Raw genomic sequence first — 21597 nt, forward strand, 5'->3', positions numbered from 1 at the left:
CAGAAATGGTCACATTTCCCTCCTCTCAGCTAGTGAAGTTTCAGCTTTCTGCCACTGGCATAAAGCCCATTGCCTTCGAAAGCCACTCAGGGAGATGTCACGATCTTTAACCTACAATGGACCTATCAGCCCACAATTTCAGCAAAAGTCCAGAGCATGGGGCTGGGGTTGCACTATGTACAACTTTTGATGTTCTCACCCTTCAGAGTTAGCAGTGCTGCCCCTCACAGATGACAAGGCCTGGCAGGGCTCCCCGGGATGCTCTGTAGATACAGAACTGGCCCTAATGAGCCTCAGTGTTGCCCAAGAGGAGTCCATGCATGGAAACCCTACTGACCTCACTGTACACCTGAGCTGGCGACAGTCTGAACCCATTTACTCTGAGATTTTAACAAGCGTGAATTAAAGGCCTGAAAATTATCACATCAAAAATACTCTGTCATGCTTAGAGAGAAGAAGTCTTTTGGTTTATTGTATGAGTAACAATCCAACAAAAGTATAAGTTAGATACAATCAAATAAAAGGGAAGGTAGGCTATGTACATCCAAACATAATTCTGTGAATGGGCTGTCTAGATATATTTGATGTAATAAAAATGTAGAATGTTACAGATATCTATACATGGGCATGATTAGAAAACAAAGCAAAGACAGTCATTCTGTTTGCTCGCTCAGTAACTCACAAAGATTTTAACTACGATCCACAAACTGGCCTTGGGAACACCAGCGCTGCGTGTGCCCCAACACAGTCTGGCTCTAGGGCCTGCGCTCTCCAAGGTGCTGCTGGAGGCAGCCTGAGTAGGAAGCCCGATCAAGATTCATAATGGCACAGATCTGCAGGGCCTTACACTTCTCATCACAAACTACACTGCTGTCATAACTCACAAAGAAATAATTGTAGTATTTGACGAACTGCTTGCTGTCCGGGGTTGCAAACTGCTTCGCCAGTCCATATAAACTCTGCGGCCGCAGATCTCCAACGCCGTAGGTCTGAGTCAGGCTGTACTCCAGCTTCCAGTTGGATTCGCCCTTCAGGTTTGCTTCTGTCAGGTTCAAGTAATACTGCAACATGTCCTGCAGTTAACAATAGTCACAGCTCTGGGTCATTTTTTGGCACAGAAATCATGATGCAAGGTGGAGAGTGCTTCTTAACCTTTATACGGTATGTTGAATTTAAAACCATTAGCATTAAAATTGGTTTTAGAGAAAAAGAGATTCAGTCACAATATCACTTCTTCTATCATCACAGGGAAAAACAGCCATCTCTCAATTAAATTTATTTTGGAAAATGCAATTAAATCAATAATTGCTTTAATTGAGGCAAACTCTTTTCAAATTGCATTTGTAGGAAAGAGCAGTTGTCCAACCTGAAGTTCTTATAATCTAAGCGGTCAGTCCTTTGATGCTGAATTTTTCTAAAGCATAGAGCCATGAATAAGCTTCAGAGAACTTTCGTCTCCAAGGTAAGTGTCCAATTCAATTTTTTTCTTTAAAAATTTTTTTCAAACATCTACTAAGCACTTAGTATGGGTCAAGCATTTTTCTAAATGCATTACATGGATCTGTTGAAATTATTCTGACAGCAGCTCACTGAATTCAGTTCCAGTTTGATTTGCAGTTTGGGAAGGGATACCATGGGAAACAGTGGTGCTGGGTAATACAGCCCAACACAGTGGGGCTCCAGCGGAGGGTTATTCTTTGGAGAAGTTGTTCAGTGCTCATGTAGTTCACCCTGAGGTGCCACCAAGGAAGCCTTCATCTAAATCAGAGGGAGGTCCTCAGAGGGTCAGAAAAGCCTCCCAAGAGTCAACCTCACCAGCCCACCCTGGCCAAGCATGGACAGACATTCCAGGACAGAAAGAAAGGCACTGTCCTGAGGTCTCTGCAGAGTGCAGCTCTGAGGCCAGGCTGAGAAACCTCCACTGATCCCACAGAGCCCTCCAGGTGTGCGGCTATGGAGCCAAGCCCACAGTGGTGCCCACTTACCAATAACGTGTAATCTCCAGGGTTGTACTGGAAGAGGCGGACACCCGGATTGTTGGTTTCCTTTTCTAAAACATTCCTCACTGGTGTAACAGCAGGAGACACAAACAGAGAACTCACTGGCCGTCCTGGAAAACACATATGCAGATATATATTTTAACTGAGTTTAGTTATATTAAAAACATGAGCAGCTTCCAGACGAAGAGGTTCACAGACATAACAAGCAAATGATGTGTGATCATCGGTGGAGCCTGACTTGGAGCAATGACAGGGATGCATCTGACGGCCTAGGAGAATTTCTAATATCAACACCACAGAATTACTGCTGGCTTCACTAGTTAAGGAAATGTTATAGTTATATGAGTCATTCACATATTTTCACAATGAAAACAGAAGTATGCAGAGCTGAGCTGGATCTGATGTCTGAGATTCACTTTTATAAGTGCTTCAGATGTACATATATGACATAAATGTCACATGTGGATGACAGGTAAAGCAGTGTGGCGAAATCTTGATACTGACAGATAATGAATATGAATAATGAGTGCATATGGGTTTGTTGTATCATTCTTTCTGCATATATATATATATATATTTGAAATTTTTCATAATTAAAAAAGTCCAAGTTTATCACAAGTACACACACACAAATAAAAACCCAGTTTGTTCTGTACATCTACCAAAAACAATATTCCAAAAAGTACATAATAAGAATTTGGTTAATGTGTCACTATATAATATAAAGATCTATTGAAAAGTATATTTTTCTGTGTTAAAAAATTATCAAATGCTAAAAAGTAGTCATTTTTGCCAAGCCAATTCATTCTAGATGAGAGGTAAATATTTCAAAAAGGTTCCCCAGTTACTTAAGAAAATGGACAGTTATTTTCTTCCTATTCACTATAAAATCAGAATTATTATTTTGTGAACTCTCCATTCCTTGCCAGAACTTCTATTTCTTTTCTGTCGCTGCAAGCGAGCACCTCTGAGGAAGGCTTAGCGTAGCCGAGGGATCATGTAAGGTGTGTTGTTTGTTAGATCGGAGAGCTACGAGAAGTCCAATGAAAAGAACCTCAAATCCAGCAGGTAAGTCACAAACAGCATCAAGTCTCCAGGTGTCTAAAGAACCGCAGAGAATGGAAGGCTTCAGTCTTCAGTGTGGACAACAGGCAGGATGGCCCCGTGCAGAAGCCTGCTGCAGGAGCCAGTGACAAGCCGCGTCTTGAGAGGACACTGGTCCCTCAGCAGTGTAAGGCGACTCCGAAAAGGCTGGAGCTGCAAGTCTGCTGAGAAACCTTGAACTTCCCGCGCCCGGGACCCCTGGGCCGGCACAGCCTGCTCCAGCCCTCGGACCAGGAGATGCAAAGCGCCCGTTGCCCTACCTTCTCCGTCGGAAAGCACCATGAGGCTGTCCCTGTGCATGTGGCCGTAGAACTGCCCGGCGACGACAGCGCTGTACCTCCGGAGCAGCGCCACCAGCCGCTCGTTGTAGTACTGCCGCACCGCAGTGATGCCCGTGGACTGGGGCAGGTAGCCCACGGGCACATGCGCAATGAGGAACACCTGGGGCGGGGCGGGGGGGGGGGGATGGTGAGGCCCCTCCCCACTCACGCCTGTCACAGCTGAGTGACTTACGGATGCCCAGGGGCTGAAAATGTATTAACTCTCTTTCTCTTTGGTTTGGTTTTGATTAGTACATACATAATATTTGCATTCATCTTAAGAAGCAGGTACGTGTGGCACATCTTCATTCTTTTTATTCCCCTTCTCTTCCCTTCCTTCCCCCTCCCTCGGTCTCTACAAACCTTTCCACTTGCAAAAGATCTCCCTGTTTCCTGTTGTCAACCTTGGTGCTTTGTTTTAAATTATTTATACTTTGGGTTTCTCATACAAGAGAAGCTATGTGATATTTAAGCTTGTGTGTCTGATTTATTTTACTTAACCTTATAATCTCAAACTGCATCCATTGAAAATGTATTAAAATTTTAAAAAACAAATATAGCATCTCTTCCATTTATGATGAAAGAAGAGATGAAAATTAAGAAGCTGTTAAAGTCACTATATTAGCTCTCATATCATTTATACTACACTTCTGTTGATATAAACTGAGTCTTGGTCACTGTAACTGAGGTCTTGGTCACAATTTTTTTACATTTTCGAATTTTATTGTTTTTCTTTTCTTAATACCGGATTCTATCCCAAGTTCAATAAATAAACAAATGGTGTTGGTCTATGGGATCTACCTTCTCTTTGTTTTGCTGAGAGCTAGTCAGGGTATTTTCCAGCCATTCAAACTGGTGTGCGGGGTCCGTCTGGTTCAAGGTCACAGCGTTGGGGCCATAGTACAAGTTCGTGTTCAGACTGACGATCCTCAGGTTTGGGTTACCCGGGACTTTCTGTGAATAAAAGCCAGCTAAAAAAGCAATTTTAAAGCACATTTTAGAAGCACATACACACATATATTCAGACACTGTCAAAGCAAATTCTTAAGGTTTACAATGTAGTCAGGAAAATTCAACTTATTTCTCAGAGTTTAGGTAAGTATAAGATTTAACAAACATTTATTAAAATGTGCCAACTCCAATGGTGTGCACACTGAGATAATGACAGTCGTATCCAATATTCAGAGGAAAAGATAATGAAATGTTCAGGCAGTGAGCAATGTGACTGAAGTTGATGTTAAAACAAGGATTCACACGTCAACCCCTACTTTTTTATGATTGGAGAGTTGATAAGACAGAGCCTAAAGTAGGGCACACACACTGATCTCACTAGAGACACTGAGGAACAAACGTCAGATCAACCAGAGCTGCAGTCTGCTCGGAACAGGCTGAAAAGCCTGGCCCCATGAACTCCTCTAGCCCCACTGTGTCAGGCACCCAGGAGTCCACTGCCAGGGGACTCTCAGATCTGGCCTTGACAGCCTGGGCCTGCTCTAGGCCCGGACGGATGGCTCGCCAGCCACACCTTGCCTTGGCTTTCCGTCACTACAGGTCGCTGCTTCTTTGCTGTTGTCATTACACTTGGAGTTTTTGCTCTGGTGGTGGGAGGCCTACTTCTGCAAAGCTGGCCCTTACATCCCGGCATAGAAGATGACCACAGTTCTCCCCAGGGACTCTGGGAGGGCAGAGCTGGAACCCTGCATGTGTGGCATCTCTGCTCAACACTCTTTTGCTTTTAAGACTTAATAGAAAGACCTTTACATTTTCAGCATTCATTCCATCCTCAAGGGCTCACCGGAAAGTGGGCAACCTCGCTGGATGGACATCCTTGGGAAACTCATTTGACTCCCTGGTCAGTGCTGCCTGTCTCTCTGCAGTGAGCGGGGCCTCCTTAAAATCCACTGTGACTCCTTTGGAGTCCTACTGCATTCTGCGGCTCCTCCTTTGATGTCCACAAACTCTCCATGTACATTTCTGGCTCGGGTAGGTAGGGCCAGATACAGGTCCCCAGATGAATCAGAATTATGGCCTGATTCTAAGGTAGCAAATCTCAAATTCATATGTATTCTGATCTGCTCAGTGTTAGCAAAAACAAGGACAATATGGTGGCAGAAGCCCAGGGTTTAAGGAAAAGAGTGAAGGAAAAATTTTGACTGGGGAAAAGTCTAGCCATTAACTGAATTATCTCCAAACTTTAAAAGCACTAAACCTCATTGACCAGATCTTTTCTCCCAGAGAAGCTCACACCAGCTGAGGGCTTCATATCAATGGGCCAGAGGCACTGGACAGGGGGGCTTTAGACAGTACCAGAAAAGGCAACAACTCTGCAGTGCTTTTCAAGCCTCCCCAGGTCTGTGTGCAAAGCTTCATCAGTCTTACTTTGCCAGCTGCTTCCTAAAATAGTGCTGGCTTGGTTACAGGTTAGTGTGCATGCCATCTGTTTTCCAACTCACAACACATACTTCCATTCACATTCAAGTTTGACGTCAGTGTTTGCTTGGTGAGGAGCATCCTGACAGAGTGAAACAGGAAGGAAAGGGCCCACTACAATACAAGCAGGTGCCCCACACGGGTCCTGAGGCCATGTCACTACTCACTGTCCTCTGGGGAAATCGGGTGCTGAGGTGCCTGGCAAAGCCGGCCCAAGCAGACCTTGAAGTCTTCAGCTCAAACAGCATGAGCGAGAGAGGAGACCCAAGCCAGCCTTCCTCTTACCTTTCCTGAGGGTACTCAGGGCCTCTTCATCCAGCCACGCTTTCCAGAGGTCGGCCACGGCGTCGTACACCTGACTGGTGGCTATGGGCAGCTGATCCTGGCCACAAACAACAGAACCCGCCACTGAGACTCAGATACGTGGATTAGTTAACGTCAGCATGACGTGACATCGACTATTCTGCTAAACATCTGTAGGTAAAGCACGGCTACTCAGGCTTCAAGGGATTTTGAACTTAGTTGGGGGAAGGGGGACAAAACATAATCAAACGTCACAGGACGCTGGGCCAGTGCTCCCGCGGAGGTCCTGTGGGCAGAGGGCAGGGACACCGGCCTGGGGTGGAGAGTGAGGAGAGAATCTAGTTCGGGTCTCAGACGATGGTTTCATCCAGCTGATGAGGAAGGCATCAAGCAGGGGGCGCCCAGCACAAACAGGCTGAAGGCAAACGCCTACAGAGAGAAGGCTCATGCGCCCTGTCGCCAGGGGCGGGGTGGATGTGTGAAGGGATGCATCTGAGCACAGGGCTGGAATGAAAAGGGCCCGCATGTGGGCTCTCCCACTAAGTGTCTGCAAGCCGTGCACACGACTCAGCATTTCTGGGCCTCCGTTTTCTCATTTATGAATGGAGGGTTGGTCCAGTCTGGGGGTAGCAAACTCGTTTACAGAGAAGGGTGCTACATCCCTCAGGCTTACGAACCACGGGTCTTTATGACAACTGTTCTACTCTGCCAGTGTAGCACAAAAGCACCCACAGAACGAAAACGGGGTGTGTTCCACGAAACTTCACTTACAAGCACAGGCCATGGGCCAAATTTGAATCAAGTCACAGTTTGCCAGGCCTTGGACTAAATAGCGTTCTCTGGGACCTCTTGAATCTATACAAATCTGAGATTCTACACTGTGGAAACAGGACACTGTCACCACAACTGGAGCCCAGCTGTTATGCACAGGTAGCTTAACAAAGAGCTACCTGATGGCCAGGAGCCAGGACCACATCAGGCGTTCTGAACAGTTTCTGCCTTGAGTAACATTTTAATTAGGTAAGCTGGATGTGAACATTCACTTCCCTCTTTGACTCCTATTGTAGTTTGTTACATTTTGTGTTTTTAATTATCATTTAGCTTTTATCAGAGTACACAGCTCTTTGTGTGCCATTCTGGAAAATGTAAACATCTGTCAACATTGATAGTCCTTGCCAACCCTGTCAAGGAAATGCAATGAGCAAGAAAGTATTCAAAAGAAAGGCGAAACAGGACTATAAAGGAAAACAGGAATTAACCACAACAAATGGATAATTTGCTTCTGAAAACTCACCGATGTGACTTTTTATTAATTATTTAAAATATCCTTCGAAAGTCCCCAAGGCATCTATCTTTCTTTACTCAATGGTTACCGTTAACAGTATGCTCTGCCTACACGAGACTGCATGCCACCGCCGGCTTCATTACTGTCATAACGTGACACTAGTCCGGGAATAATCCTCCAAGTACTTCTGGAAGGTGACCTCAAACCTACCTGTGGCCAGTAGTCATGATTGCCCAGTGTAGGGAACACCTGGAGATTCGGAAAGAAGCTCTGGATGGTCACTGTCATGTTAGCAATCACCTTTACGACAGCGTCTGTGGACAGTTCGGGAACCGGAACGTGAGGTGGGCTATCGCTGAAAAGGAGGCAGGGTTGTCAAGAACAGAATCAATTTTTATAGAGAGCCTCTAGACAGAGACCCTGACACACCTATCACTGTACACTTGTGCTTGAAAATAGCAGACTGAGGTTAGAGCTGGCCATGCTGGCTTGTGCCTGTGGTCTCAGCTGCTCAGGAGGCTGAGGCAGGAGACTCATTTGAGCCCAGGAGTTTGAGAACAGCCTAGGTTAACATAATGAGACCCTGTCTCAAAAAAATGCAATACAAAAAACGAACTGGGAATCCCAGTCTATTTCATTGCCTCACTAAAGATTTATATGCAACAAAAATTTACTGTATTAGTAAAGCACAGATCCCAGAGTCAAAGGCCTGGATTCTAAAGTCAGTCTAGCTATTCCTCGCTGTGTACACTTGGATGCGTTATTTAGATGCTCAGTGCTTTCTGTAAAATGAGAGCAGCAGCAATGGTAACGCTTGCTGTAAAACGATTAAGTTGCAAGGTATAAATTAACTAAAAGAATACACAGCATGAAGTACACACTCTACAAGAATGAACCAGGGTCATTACCCCAGGTCCAAAAACATAAGCCTTGCCCCTCTAGTGTGATGGGTGGGACTAGTTAATTACGCCACCAGAAAAAGACAGTTTACAAAACTGTCATCCCAGGCCAACCCCACTGTCTTCTTTTGTGCCCGATCCCTTAATCAAGATCAACTGTGACATTAATCAATACCTCAAGACATCGATGCAAGGGTGCTATCAATAGAATCGGCTCAGAATTAACAAGACAAATTTCTAAAATCTGCATTACAAAAAAACAAACAAACCACCAGGACCTTGAAAACTGTCCTAATAGTTTTTAACCAGCTAATTCTTCAAACACAATTACTCCTCTCATAGAACGCAGCGCTCTGTGGAAGCTCAGTCCACTGTGGCTAAATGCTAGATAATCCAAGTGTCTGCAGAGTGACTCACCCCGTCCAGATCATGAAAGACGCTTCTTGCCCTGAATTCTTAATAAAGTCAAAAGCTGACAAAATGAGTCGATACGGAGCATCACACAGAACATCCCCGAAGGGGCCCGGGTTGGAGGCATTGGCGCCTTTGGACGAATTGCACACCTTGGTGTGGTCATCTGTGATGTGGTAAGTAGGGTCCAAGTGTAGGTCAGTCACGTGCCAAAAGCGTCCTGTGGTAAAGAAGACCACGTGGTGTTTATGCACAACAGAGTACTGCTTTGCATAAAGAAGGTCACATGTGAGTCCTTTGTAGGAAAATGGATGCAGCTGGACACCATAATGTTACACGAAATAAATCAGGCACACAAGCTTATATACCACATGGTCTCTCTTACATGAGAAACCCAAAGTATAAATTTTAAAAAGAGCAAAATAAAAGATAGGTAATAGGAAACAGGGAGAGAGATCTTTTGCAAATGGGCAGGGGACCAAAGCGAGGGAGGGAGGAGGAAAGAGAGGCTAAGGGGATGAAAAAAGACTTAAGATGCATCATGTCCATGTTCCAACTCCCCATCACGAATGTGATTATTATGTAGTGAAAACATCTACTAACAAAAAAATTTAAAAAACAAAATTTTCCTGTGGATCACAAAAAAATGTAGATAAATCTAATTCTCTTTTGGAATTCCCATAGAGATATTTATAGTAAGACCAGAACCAGTTGTTCCTCTCCGTGATGGAAGAAAGCCTTAGTAATTTACATGTTCTTGCACCATGGAGTTAAACAATCCTCCTTGTGAAAGATGAAAATGCAAAGAACAATAGGAAGAATACAGGACTTGGGTGGGTCGGAATGGAGGAGTTCAGTATTAGCATGACTACCAAACACGGGCCATACAACAAAGATGAGTTTGTTTATTGGTGTATACAGGCACATCCTTCTGAGAGGCCAGCGATGTGACATTGTGTCTTAATAGCATGTCTCCATCAGAACTGAAGGCCTGGGAAACTATTTACATTCTTCTTATGGAAAAATGATATGAAAATACAATGCTGTTTGTCAAGACTACAAAAATGGAAGTCTGTAGAACCAACAAATGAGTATCTCAGTTTACTTTTTATATATCCTTACCCCTCAGAAAGAACATAAATCTTTAACAATACCGATATGCCAAAAATAGGAATTCCCAGAGGTTTTTAAAGATAGTTAATAGATATATACCTTCTAACATATCCCGGCACAAGGCATTAATAACATTACAGGAAGCAGTTATTAAAGACGTCTGCAATGGCTTTTCAGGGAGAAGCCAAACCCATTTGATAGCATCCCTGGTTATTAATCATTGGAGGAAAGCTTTCCATGTTGAAGGAAATACTAACACAAATAGTCGTAGTCATACCTTTGTCTATTAAGTATTTATTATGTGCCAGGCACTGCGGCAAGCAGCTTAAATACAATACACCATTTCATTCTCAGAAGTACTCTATGAAATTGGAAGCATGGTTCTGATTGCAAAGTTGACAAACTAAAGCTGGATCAGTTCAGAAAGCTGCCAGAGTGCACGATGATTCAGCTCCTGTGCCCCCACCGAGTTTCCTTATGTATAATTTCCATGTCAATTCAATGATTTTGATGCCTTCTTATATATAATTTTTAACTTGTTTTAACTGAAATATTTTCACTCTTTCTTGTAGGTTTACATAATTAAAAGGCAGATTTAATCACTATAATTTTCCCCCCTTTTCAGAAGTATAAGAACCTTTAGGAAACATCTAATTTCCAGAGTTACAAGAGAACGTATTTCCTTTGAGTTAATCACTTTATGTATTTAAGGAGCATATTCTGTACATTTTTTCTCAGTGCCTTTAACTGAGTTTGTTTGTTTTTTTTTGTACCAGGGATCAAACTCAGGACCTTACGCTTTTGAGGTAGGCAGCAGAACCACTGAGCTAAATCCCAGCCCCTTAACTTTGATTTTAAGTGACTTTCAAAATAGACTCTTAAAATACACACATGCACAGGTTTTTTAACTTTATGTCTGAAATCACACAGCATGTACTGTGCCAGAAGGAACGAGTACAATGCAAACTTCTATCTATCCAAAGATGACAAAACTTAATAAAACCCACAGCTGGAAAAATAAAGTGAAAACAGTCCATTTGCTAAGGTGGAAAAACGAGTTAACTCTTTGGCTGTTCTTTGCCAATGCTATTATAATTTTATAAGACAAGTTCACACCCAAGCAGTGGCAGATGAAAGATCCAGGTGGGAGTAGACATAAAAAAGTCACGATAGTCAATTACTCGGTTCTTAGACACCACTGGAATACATCTGCCAAGAGTAACTTATTTTATGCCACAATTCAGAAAATACCCTAACTTTTATTTCCAGCTTAGAATCCAGCACACAAAGTAGAGATGACAAATAGCTCAGAATCATTGCAGAAGCTGCCTTTCCTCAGGCATAAATATGCTGCACAGTGCATGTCATTTTTATGTGAACACGTGACTGTAAAATTTGTAGAATGTAAAGGTGCAGTAGGCAGGGGCTAAAGCAGAATGAGGTGGTTGGAACTAAGACTGCCTGACTTCCAGTGGGCGCTCCCCACCTCTAATCTAGCAGGGAGATGCTGGCCTCCTTCGTCCACAGCTCGGGGATAGTAACACTGCCCATTGCAGGGGATAAAAGACTTGGCAAGAGTAAAGGAAGCCCTAGGAGGGGGAAGGCACCTAGTAAGCTCTACATTAGTGTCACTGTTATTATCCCGTGTTACGGTTTCTATCTAGATGTCCCACCAAAGCCCCATATGCTCATAGATGGGGCTTTGGGGAGGGGACTGGATCACGGGAGTATAATACACTACCAGGTGAGAGTGGATTTGTCCACTGATGAGCTGACAGCTAAACATGATGTTGGGAGGTGAAGCCTGGCAGGAGGAGGTGGTCACCAGCGTGGCCTGGAAGGGTCTGTCTCCCACCTCTCCCTTGGTCTCCCTCCGCTTCCTGCCTTCCATGCCAAGAGCTGTTTCCCCTCTGCAAAGCCACCCTGCCTTGGAGCCAGCAGACTATGGACTGAAACCTACAAACTGTGAGCCACAATAAACCTTTCCTCCTTAGAGCTGAGGGCGTCAGGTATCTTGAATTTGAAGCTGAACTTCACCTCTTCCAAGTTATAGCCAACACGGATTCAGTACACACAGAAAGGTCCAAGTCCCAGACACCAGCAATGAAAGCTGATCCCGAACGATCCTCTCAGCCTCCGTGTTGTTGCCACACCTTTGTGTCAGACAAAGGGTAAATATTCAGATTCACTGGAAGACATCTTAAAATAGAACCAAACAGACGGAGGTTTAGCTCAGTGGTGCCGGGCCTGCCTCCCAAGCCCAAGGTCCTGAGTTCGATCCCCCGTACCAAAAATAAATAAACAAATAAATAAATAAACAAATAAATAAATAAATAAATAGAACCAAACAACAGCGCTCTGGCCGGCTGTTAACCTGAGCGTCATGAACAGTGGACCTAGGGAGGCCTCAGCTCCCAGCCCCGTGACACTGTCTATACAATGCTGCGCGCGCGCGCGCGCGTGTGTGTGTGTGTGTGTGTGTGCATGCACGTGCCTGCTTCTAAGGCCACAGACCTGGCTGGGGGCACAGCACGTGCGTGACACACGCTCATCTGGGTCCCGTTTCAAAGTTCTTTACGCCACCAATTACTTTTACGCAACACAAAATCCTTAAAAGGATTTCCAAAAATGGATGCGTGCGGCTGTGCGAGCTCAACATATCTAGATAAATGTTCAAATGCTACCGGAAGATCGTAAGGGAGATGTGACACCTAGCCCTAAAGCGCCCACTGAACCCTAGCTCAGGTGTGGGTGGACCCGCAGCGGGCTGTCTAGGCGGGTGTTTGTTTACGTCTGCTCCTCCTCCGGTGTCGCCCTCTGCCACCTGCACTTGGCAGCTGAAACTGGCAGAGGCCAGGCCTAGAGAGCCTTTTACACAGCCCTGGAGGCAGAGGGAGGCTGGTGGCCCCATGAACAGGAAATCCTGCAAAACAGAACAAGCAGCCTGCAACCGCACGTCGGGCAGCTCCGCCCTGCTCCGCGGGAGGAGCGGGGTCCCCAGCAGGTCCCCACCACCTGGGAGCCAGGCAGCGGCCCAGGCCCGGGCGGCAGAGGCAGCCGGGGCGCCCGGGATCGCGGCTCCCTCCGCGGGACCCGGCTCTCCCGCGCCCCAGGGACGAAACAGACCCGACAGGGCCGGGAACCAGGGTGCAGGAGCCGTGCGCCCCCGTCCGTGGCCGCAGCCGGGCCAGCGACTGGTCGTCCGGGGCTCGCGCGCTCCCGACGCCGTGCGCGCCCCCGCCCCGCGCGCCCCACTCACCCGCGGGGTCGCCGGGCAGCGCCAGGCCGAGCCCCAGCAGCAGGTAGCCGAGCAGCGCGCGCGCCTGCGCCATGGAGCCGAGCAGAGACGGAAAGAGCCGGGCAGAGCCGGGCCCGGCCGAGTCGGGGAGGCCGCGGTCACGTGCGCCGGGCGGAGCGCTCAGGCAGCGCTGTGTTTTCGCAGCTGAGTCAGAGCACGCGCCAGTCGCGGCCCAGACTCGCGGGGGAGCAGCGGGCTGAGCGCGGGCTCCCGAGCTGACCTCCGGGACCTCGTGCCGACAGCCCACATTTAGAAGGCGTGGGCTTCCTTTGAAGAAGAAAACACCTTGGCCGTGACTCACCCCAGGAGAGGGCCGCCCTGTCCTGCCTCGGCCGCCGGCGAGCGTGGAGGAGCAGCACTGGCCCAGGCCTCCCTCCCTTGCCGCAGCTCCTGCCTGCCGTCTAGGGTCTGCATTTGCTTTGCTTTTTCCAATTTCCAAAGCTCTCACAAGAAGTAAACTGGTTGCAAAATAGTTCTTCCCTTAAGCAAGCACTGCGAGCGGAAGCTCTCTGGAGAAAGTGCATGGAGTGGATTAAAAGTCCCGCCGACCGCTTGGCTTGCCCTCGGCGAAGTAGATCAGCTCCTCCTTAGGCCCTTTCCCCTCGGGCGCAGTTGACTGTCTTTCTCCTAATCCAGAGAAGCTGAGCGTCCTCCGCCGACCCTGAGGGCTGCAGCGGTTTCCTCGGTTAGAGTGGCCGCTGACCCGATGCTCCGCCCGAGTAATGGGCAGCTGTACTGATTTCCGGCTTTCCTTCCTTCCAAGGCTGTGCACCTTTGTGGAACTTAGCATTCAGGGTAACTTGAATCTGAATTTCAATTTAGTTTGAAATGGTCAATCTAAAGCGACTTGGTCGCTCGTTTGACTCAGAATAAACTACTCTCATTTCTTTCAGAGCAGAGTTGTTATCTTAAGATCACATAAGAGGAGTCGTGCACGTTTTGAACCCTACAAAATGTTTCCAAGGCTAAAAAGGTAAACTTAAAATGAGTGGGTAGGAGCACAACCCTCCCTCCACTCCCTTTGCTTTCTTTAGTTCTCCTGCATACTCGCTCTCCAAGGAGCACAGGGCCTCGGGGTCCCCAGCATCTCGGATACAGCACACCCTGTTTGGAGGTCTCCCATGTCCCAGGTGCGGGTCTGTGATACAGGGGAAATAATAAAGCTCCCAGCTTGCTAGATGTCAGATGCATGCAGTTCATTTTCCCCAAAATCCAAGAAGGAATTCTAAGGAAAAATGGAGGTTAAGAGTGGGAAGACTTTATTGAGCGAAAGAGCTCCTAAGAGACAGGAAGGGACCCAAAAATGGGTTGCCAACGAGCCTACTTCTCAGAGGGAGTTTTCTAGAGCAAAATCACAGGGTGGCCACAAAATCACGAGGTGAGTTCAACGTGGATCAAAACTATGACCAACCAGCAAGGTTACAAGTAGAGTCATTTAGCTAATATTGATCCTGTGGGGAAGCAAGTCGAGTAGCAGGTGTACATGGAAAGAACCAGACCTTTTTAGGAAAGGCTGGGTCAGGAGGTCCTGGTCTCCTGCCTGGTGACTGATGTCTGCCTAGACTGTGGGACCAGGTGATGCCAATTATAGTATACGCTTCAATTTACTGTGTATCCCTTGGGGAGTATGTGGGCCTGGTCATTATCTTGAGGCCTGGCCGTCAGATGTAATGTATTCTCGTCCTCTGCACGGAGTCCCTTGAGGGCCTCCCCCTGTCTGACTGCCTGTATGTCTACCTAACTTAGCAGTCTACAATACTGGGGGAGAGAAAACATGTAAGATGAAGGCAGAAGACTTCTGTGGACTTATTGTCAGTGGCCCATGACTGCCTTTTGCAAAATAGCTTTTAGCCTAGTTTGTATCTCTCAAGCCTCAGAATTTCAGAAATGCTCTTGCCAGACCCATTGTTCAAATTGCTTTGGTCTCAGCTATTTTCCCTTTCCTTTAACTGCTGGGGGAGGTGATGTACAGAAACAGGAGAAGTCATTATGACAGGCTTCCAAGGGACACGGAACTTGGAGGAAAATGATTGACAACTATGCTCTAAAAATTTAGGAAGCAGAAATGTGAGTCATCTTTCTGGAAGTATGCATGCAGTCTGTCGCTCCACCCTTGATCTTCAGCCCACAGTGACATTGCTTCCTGATAGGTCACCCAAGTCTGGAAGACCTGTCTGTTCTTTACTCTGTCGGAAATTCTTATCAACAGGGAGTGACTTGGCCTCGGGGCAGGGCTGAGGAGAGATCCCTCTAGTGATAAGCCAGGCTCCGAGCCTCTAGAGCATGGGCTAAAACCGAGCAGAGTTACAGCTCAGCTCTCCTGGGAAGCAGAGGGTGGGCTCTCTTCTCAGTCTCGCCGTGGGTTCCGCACTTTAAGATCATCTGTGGACTCTGCAGGACCACCACCCTCCGCTGTGTGACCTGATCTTGGCAGGGATCATTTCGTGTTCAAATGATACAGCCTACAGGTGCACTTCAGCCTTTTCTGCCCTACATTATAGTAAAGTACGTGTTGAGCATTCCTAACCCTAAATTCCGGAATTCAGAAGTGCAAACTTTCTGAGCACTGGAGTGACACTGCAGGTGGAAAATGCCACACCTGACCTCATGTGACAGAGCCCAGGCAAACATGGACCTAAAAAGATTGCAGCAAGTTGCCTTCAGCCTATACGGGAAAGCTGTAATAACCTGGGCGTAGTGGCACATGCCATAAACCCAGCTCTCTGAGAGCCTGAGCAGAGGATGCAGGTCCCACCCCAACCTGGAAAACTTGGTGACTTCATGAGACCCTGTCTCAAAATAAAAAATGCAAAAGGCCTCGGGACATAGCTGAGTGCTAAGGCCCTGGGTTCAGTCCCCATACTGCTTGTCCTAAAAGAAGTATGTGAAATAGAAGTGAATTTCGTATTAGGCTTGGGTCTCATCCCTAGAATACCTCGTTATGTGTATGCAAATATTCTGAAATCAAAACACTGAAAAATCCAAACCAGTTCTGCTTTCAAGCATTTCAGATAAGGGATAATCAGTGTGTCCTCCAGCAGTCAGGTAAGAGCATCATTACAGTGAATTTGCAAGTTAAAGGAACTTCCCCTCTATTTTGTATCTGTAAGTTACTTGGACCTTGCATTAACCTATAAAAGTTGACTGAAATCACTAGGTCGCTGAATGATTATTGAAGTATTTGCCATGAAAAATATTTACCTTCCCCCTCTCCCCAGAGGCTAACAAAGGAATTGTTTCCTAAGGAATAATCAGAGAAAATAAAATCTTGCACCAGAAGAAAAGTTGCATTTCTCGGTATTCTTTACTAGTCATGAGAACTTGGATGTGCCATTTCCTCATCGGTAAAATAAAAATATGAACACCTGTCTTACTTGCTTAACATTGTGGCACTGAAAAAGTGTGTATAAAGCTTTTTGTAAATCATAAAATACAAAAAAGTACTTATTTGCTTGTACTTTACAAATTGGAACTCAGAGCTGGTCACAAACATATTATTTGGTTTGGTCAACTCAGTTCCAAGGACCCACTTCCTCCTATTGCCCCCAGAAAAGAACTGGACTGATGTCATGCATGCGCTAGGTACTGTGTTAGCACTTCTGTTCGTCCATTTCAATAGCTGCCTGGAGACTCGTTGTAATAAACCAGGATCAAATCCATTTCTTTTCCTGTTTACCTTTCAGAAAGAATCTTTGATGAATTACTTATCAATTACATGACATTTTGATTCTTTGACAGCCAATAAAATGTCAATAAGACATTTTGAAGCATATCATTCTATTTCTTCAGATCATCTGTTTCTAGCAGCAAAAAGCCCAACCCACCACCGACAAGACTTCCTTAGCTTCTGGACAAATAAATTTAATCATCACAAATTCTTCGTGAACATCTCAAATAAAAATAAACCATCTCTGCATTTCCTGAGGCTTTTTAAATGAGATTTTATACGAGGTGCCAACTTGGCTGTCTGACTTGCTGCTCTCCAAATGGTTATTTAAAACTCTCTGGTACAATCCCTACACAGCTTTATGACTTTAAAAATAACAACATTTTATGAGTGTGTAAGATTTTTTATTCCAATTTGATTTGTATTTTGAAGGAAGTTATAAAATTTATGTTTTATATAAAAAATTGTGATAAAACTTTAATGGAAATCATAATGCATGATAAATTTGCATATCAAAATTAGGCTAGCTATTTGGAGTAGCACGTTTTTCAGTCACTGTTCTCTGCCTCCCCCTCAGGAGTGACCTTCGTTCCAGTCAGTGACGGGCTCAGCTGCAGCTGAGAGAACAGAATCATTGGAGAGCTGATCCGGCCCCACCCGGGACGGCTCTACATCTTCTCATAGTGGCGAACACAGACAATGTCACCAAAAGTGAGAGTCTGAAAGAATCCAAAGAGAAGCCATTTTACACGGGAATATTTGTAGCTGAACCATGAAAACTTTTCATATATATATATATATATATATATATATATATATATATATATATATATATGATTTAACTATTAGGCAAAGAATACTGTCATCTACAAGCATCAGATACTGCATCGGCTCTTCACTTCTGAAGGTGAACTAAAGAAAACCCTCTGTCTAATGAGTGAATGGCTTGTATACACTGCTCATGTCTCTAACATGAAGATGAAGAAAACCTGAGATCACAATCTAAAGCATTCCTTTGGTTTTTCAGTTATTAGGCCCACTGAGCAAAGCAGGTATGAGGAATGGGGCATCCATGCTCTTGTCTCAGCTCTGCTTCAAAAGTGAATGTGATTTGTAACAGACTTTTCATAACCATTTTCCTTCAGTAATCTAGACTGATTTCTTTAGGAAAGCCAGTCATTTGAGCTAATGGTGTTGGAAATTACTTGTTTGAAAATCAGCAGAAAATGTGACCCTCCGCAGGCTCTCAGCACTTCCACTGCTATGCTTTGGCCTGGGTGGACCGCCAGGTAAGGGGTGCAGGGTGAGGAGCATTGGCCACGTGCCTGTGATGTCATGTCCAACCGGAAGACGTGCCATAGAATCACCTAACAAAACTGAGGGCTGGATGTACCGGATTCCAGTACTGTGGTGATTTCCATGGGTGTAGTGTACCTTTGTCATCCATGGCTTACTCTACTTCTCTGAGCACAATCACACATGCCAAAGTTGAGCTCTACTTCTCTGAACTTCAGATTGAATCTTCTAAAAGCACATCCTTTCCTTTGCTGATCATTGCAGAGAAATGTGGCCAAATATTCTTTTTTTTTTTTTCTTGGTACTGGGGATTTAACTCAGGACCTTGCACTTGCGAGGCAGGCAGCGGAACCACTGAGCTAAATCCCCAGCCCCAAATGTTCTTTTAGACAAAAGTAAAACTATCACTCTACTCAGCACCCTTACTTCCACGTGTGAAAAGTAGTATGGGAACTCCAGTCTAGGAGTATTCAAAGCGAGAATAGTCAGTGTTCTTACACAACAAAAAACCCTTCCTTAGCAAGAGTATGTAAAGCACCACCCCAAAAGAATAGATCAACTTGATAGTGTCAGTACCATCCGAATACCATTAGTTTACAGCAAAGGGCTCTATCACAGCCTTCTCCCAGTTTGTGATGCTACTCCATTATTTGAAAAGTTATTTGTAAATTCTTTTCTTTTTTTTTTTTTTGTGCCAGGGATCGAACTCAGGTCCTTGCACTTGCTCAGCAGGTGGCAAAACCACTGAGCTAAATCCCTGGCCCTTATTTTCTATTTTATAATTTCCACATGCCTACCTAGTTTTAAACATGTATGTTTTAAAAGCACATAATCCATTTTGAAAAAAAAAAACTGGAAGGAAATTAAAGAGGTTTTTTTTTTAACTTTTTGTTATTCTTTTCAGTTACTTATATAACCTTAATAAGCTAAAATATAAAATGTTTAAATATCCCATATTTATTATAGGAAACATTAAGTAACTTTTCTGAGATTCAGTAAGTCTGATGTTACTATCATATAATTGTTATGGCTGTGTCTAGCTGTCTCCCCAAGCCTCACGCGGTCACAGGTGGGGTTTTTCAGAGGTGGCCGGGTTAGCATGTGTGACACTGGAATTGATTCATGGTGCATGGTAGGATCAAGATCGCTGGGGTTACAGGTGTGAGTGCTGCCCGCCCTAAGCAGCCTGGATAAGATACAAAGGACAGAAAGAGCTGAGACCACCCCTCATGGCTTTTGCTGTCTTTGCCTGCAATGAACTGTTTCTCCTCTGTGGTCCCCTCTGCCATGTGTCTCTCTGCCTTAGTGCCAGTGGCCTGCGAACTGAATCCTCCACAAACTGTAAGCCAAATGAAACTTTGCTCCCTTAACTTGTGGGTGTCAGGTATTTTGTCTCGGCAATGAGAAAAGGAACTAAGACGATCTTCTTTATATATTTTTTGTGGTTATTGGTTTTACATTTAAGTTTCACTGGAAGGTTAGATACTCACAGTATTGCAAAAATTGTTGTTTTGACACAGTTTTGAGTAAACCAATGGCACATTAAAAAACCCTAAACAGGCCTTTTTCTATAATCAAAGCGTCTCAGCTAAGATAACAACTAGGTCTTTTGATTTCTCCCATTTATATATTGTTAAAGAACCTTGCTAGTGACATGGTATTATTTTAAAGGAAAAGAGAGAAGAAAGGGAGAGAAAAGAAGGGAGGAAGAGAGAATGGGGCCGAAAATACGGTCATTTGTCACTTACCAGAACCATTTTGCCATCCTTAATTTCTCTCACAAATTTTGTCTCCTTGCCATCCCATTTCTGTGTGTGAATGAGTTTGTCTCCCTCCAGGCTGACAACAGACTGAGACCAACACAGAATATTACAGTAGGAACAAGTCAGACTTCTGATAGGGAAGTCAGATGACATACGCTGTGGAAGGACTTCGTAGTTGAGTGAACTGTCACCAGCTACATCCTCCTAGTTCTTTACCTTCTGCTCCTCCTAGGTTATCAGGTAAACTCCACTCCTAATCTGACTGAAATACGTCCATGTAGATGCAAACTTACACAGTGGAAATTAAAACTGAACCAGGCCTTTCCCCTTCGTCACCCTTTGGCTCTTAAGCAAAGTCTGAGGAAGAAAACTCGTCAGAAAACCGGAGGTAATCGGGGAGGTAAACAAGGCGCAGTATTTCTATTGCAAGGACACCGTTTAACACCTCCTGGAAGATAAGCTTGATGTAAGATATCAAAAGTGTGTGACAAGAGACAAACGGGTCAGAGATTTGGGTCTCAGAACAGAGAGGCCCCAAGGGCGGTAGCTCAGGGTCTTTCTTCCTTCTCCCCAAATGGAAATACTGAAAACATTCTGTACAGCCAACTTTGAAGAAAAGAGACAAAGTCAAGGATCAGGGATCTCTGTTCTTCCCCTCCCCATCCTCACTCCAAGAAGAAGTAGCTTACCTTACACTTCCTGTCATCTACACTGATCTCGTCAAACTCCTCCCCCAGATGGAAGCTGATCTCCGTGTTCTTGAACGTGCACTGGGTCCTGATGACCACCTTGCCCGCTTCCTGGCTGATAATCACTGTTGGCTTGGTCACATTCCCCACCTGCCTAGTGGCAAAGCCCACACCTACAACAGCGAAAGGAACTGGTAAAATCAGCAGCCACTTCCACAGTGGCTCACAACACGCATCCGCTGCCCATTCCAGGAGCCCAAGTTCGCAGGTGTAAGTCCCGTTAGACAGGGATCACGATTAACGACTAGTCCATGAGTCCTGCCACTACTGAGCACGAATAGTGAATGCCGGGAGAGACTGGCAAAGGCACACTGCTTCACGTGCGCTGCAGAATAGCAAACGCCCCGTCCATGTGGCCCCGGCCAAGAAACTAGGCTGCTGCCACATTAAAATCCGAGTCTGGCCCAGCATAGGACAATGTGATCTCTTGTTGACCTGATGGGTGGAGACGGGAACCTGCAAGGTTGGAAACGGGACAGAGAGAGCCCAGCCTGTCTCAGTCTTACCCACCTAGGGCCTTCATGTACTCGTCAAAGTTCTGACTGTCTGTCAGCTTCCAGGTAGCACAGAAAGCCTCCACCATCCTTGCCTTTCTTCCCTCTAGCTTGGAAGACAGATGAGGCCAGAAACCCACGTTCCTGTTCCTTGCCTCTGAGACCCACAGGACCCACACCTCAGTGGCTGCTCCGCCTTCTTATTTGGAAAAGCAGCTGGCCCCACGCCCTGCCCGGGATTGCATTGCAGACTCCCCCTGCAGAGTCCCTCTCTCCAGTAGGCTGTCGCGGGGGGAGGGGATGGAAGGCGAGCGTCTGTGCGCTCTGTGATTGGCTCAGGCCACTGGGTTAGCAGAGCAGGTCAGCTCTACCCAGTCCACGCTGCAGCCCCGGGCCTGAGAATGCTCTGCAGGAGTCCGGAGGGGCTGGGGCCAGGGAACAGGGAAATGAGAGAGGGTCTTTCAG

The 21597-nt window shown here is 45.6% G+C and overlaps 2 protein-coding genes across 3 annotated transcripts; both read right to left on the reverse strand.

The window, feature by feature from the left end:
- Positions 1-445: 445 nt before the first annotated feature.
- On the reverse strand, positions 446-13572 carry Smpdl3a (sphingomyelin phosphodiesterase acid like 3A). 2 transcript variants are annotated; one of them, XR_015442571.1, is made up of 8 exons: positions 13125-13278; positions 8759-8972; positions 7653-7797; positions 6140-6236; positions 4226-4395; positions 3055-3545; positions 1986-2110; positions 446-1073 (listed from the first exon to the last, which is right to left on the reverse strand). XR_015442571.1 is itself a non-coding variant. In XM_004860143.3 (8 exons), exons 1-8 carry the CDS (start codon positions 13195-13197, stop codon positions 756-758), a joined length of 1323 nt encoding a protein of 440 aa, XP_004860200.1. In that variant the 5' UTR covers positions 13198-13572; the 3' UTR covers positions 446-755. The 2 variants fall into 2 exon arrangements, 1 of the variants encoding a protein (XP_004860200.1); XM_004860143.3 differs by having other exon boundaries at positions 3365-3545; positions 13125-13572.
- Positions 13573-17212: 3640 nt separating this feature from the next.
- On the reverse strand, positions 17213-21352 carry Fabp7 (fatty acid binding protein 7). The gene is made up of 4 exons (XM_004860144.3): positions 21149-21352; positions 20579-20751; positions 19875-19976; positions 17213-17549 (listed from the first exon to the last, which is right to left on the reverse strand). The coding sequence occupies exons 1-4, from the start codon at positions 21219-21221 to the stop codon at positions 17499-17501; spliced, it is 399 nt and encodes a 132-aa protein (XP_004860201.1). The 5' UTR covers positions 21222-21352; the 3' UTR covers positions 17213-17498.
- Between the last annotated feature and the right edge of the window lie 245 nt (positions 21353-21597).

The sequence above is a fragment of the Heterocephalus glaber genome, unplaced genomic scaffold, assembly GCF_053883595.1.
Source record: "Heterocephalus glaber isolate CG9 unplaced genomic scaffold, H.glaber_assembly_v1.0 deba00001550, whole genome shotgun sequence".
NCBI lineage: Eukaryota > Metazoa > Chordata > Mammalia > Rodentia > Bathyergidae > Heterocephalus > Heterocephalus glaber.

Coding starts and splice junctions, on each gene's coding strand:
- Smpdl3a (XM_004860143.3), bottom strand. CDS start 13,197: ATGGCGCAGGCGCGCGCGCTGCTCGGCTACCTGCTGCTGGGGCTCGGC. Junction 8,973..13,124: donor GCTGCCCGGCGACCCCGCGG/GTGAGTGGGGCG, acceptor TCTTTACCACAG/GACGCTTTTGGCACGTGACT. Junction 4,396..6,139: donor CCTGAGTACCCTCAGGAAAG/GTAAGAGGAAGG, acceptor TTGCTTTTTTAG/CTGGCTTTTATTCACAGAAA.
- Fabp7 (XM_004860144.3), bottom strand. CDS start 21,221: ATGGTGGAGGCTTTCTGTGCTACCTGGAAGCTGACAGACAGTCAGAAC. Junction 19,977..20,578: donor TAGATGACAGGAAGTGTAAG/GTAAGCTACTTC, acceptor TGTTGGTCTCAG/TCTGTTGTCAGCCTGGAGGG. Junction 17,550..19,874: donor AGGATGGCAAAATGGTTCTG/GTAAGTGACAAA, acceptor GGATTCTTTCAG/ACTCTCACTTTTGGTGACAT.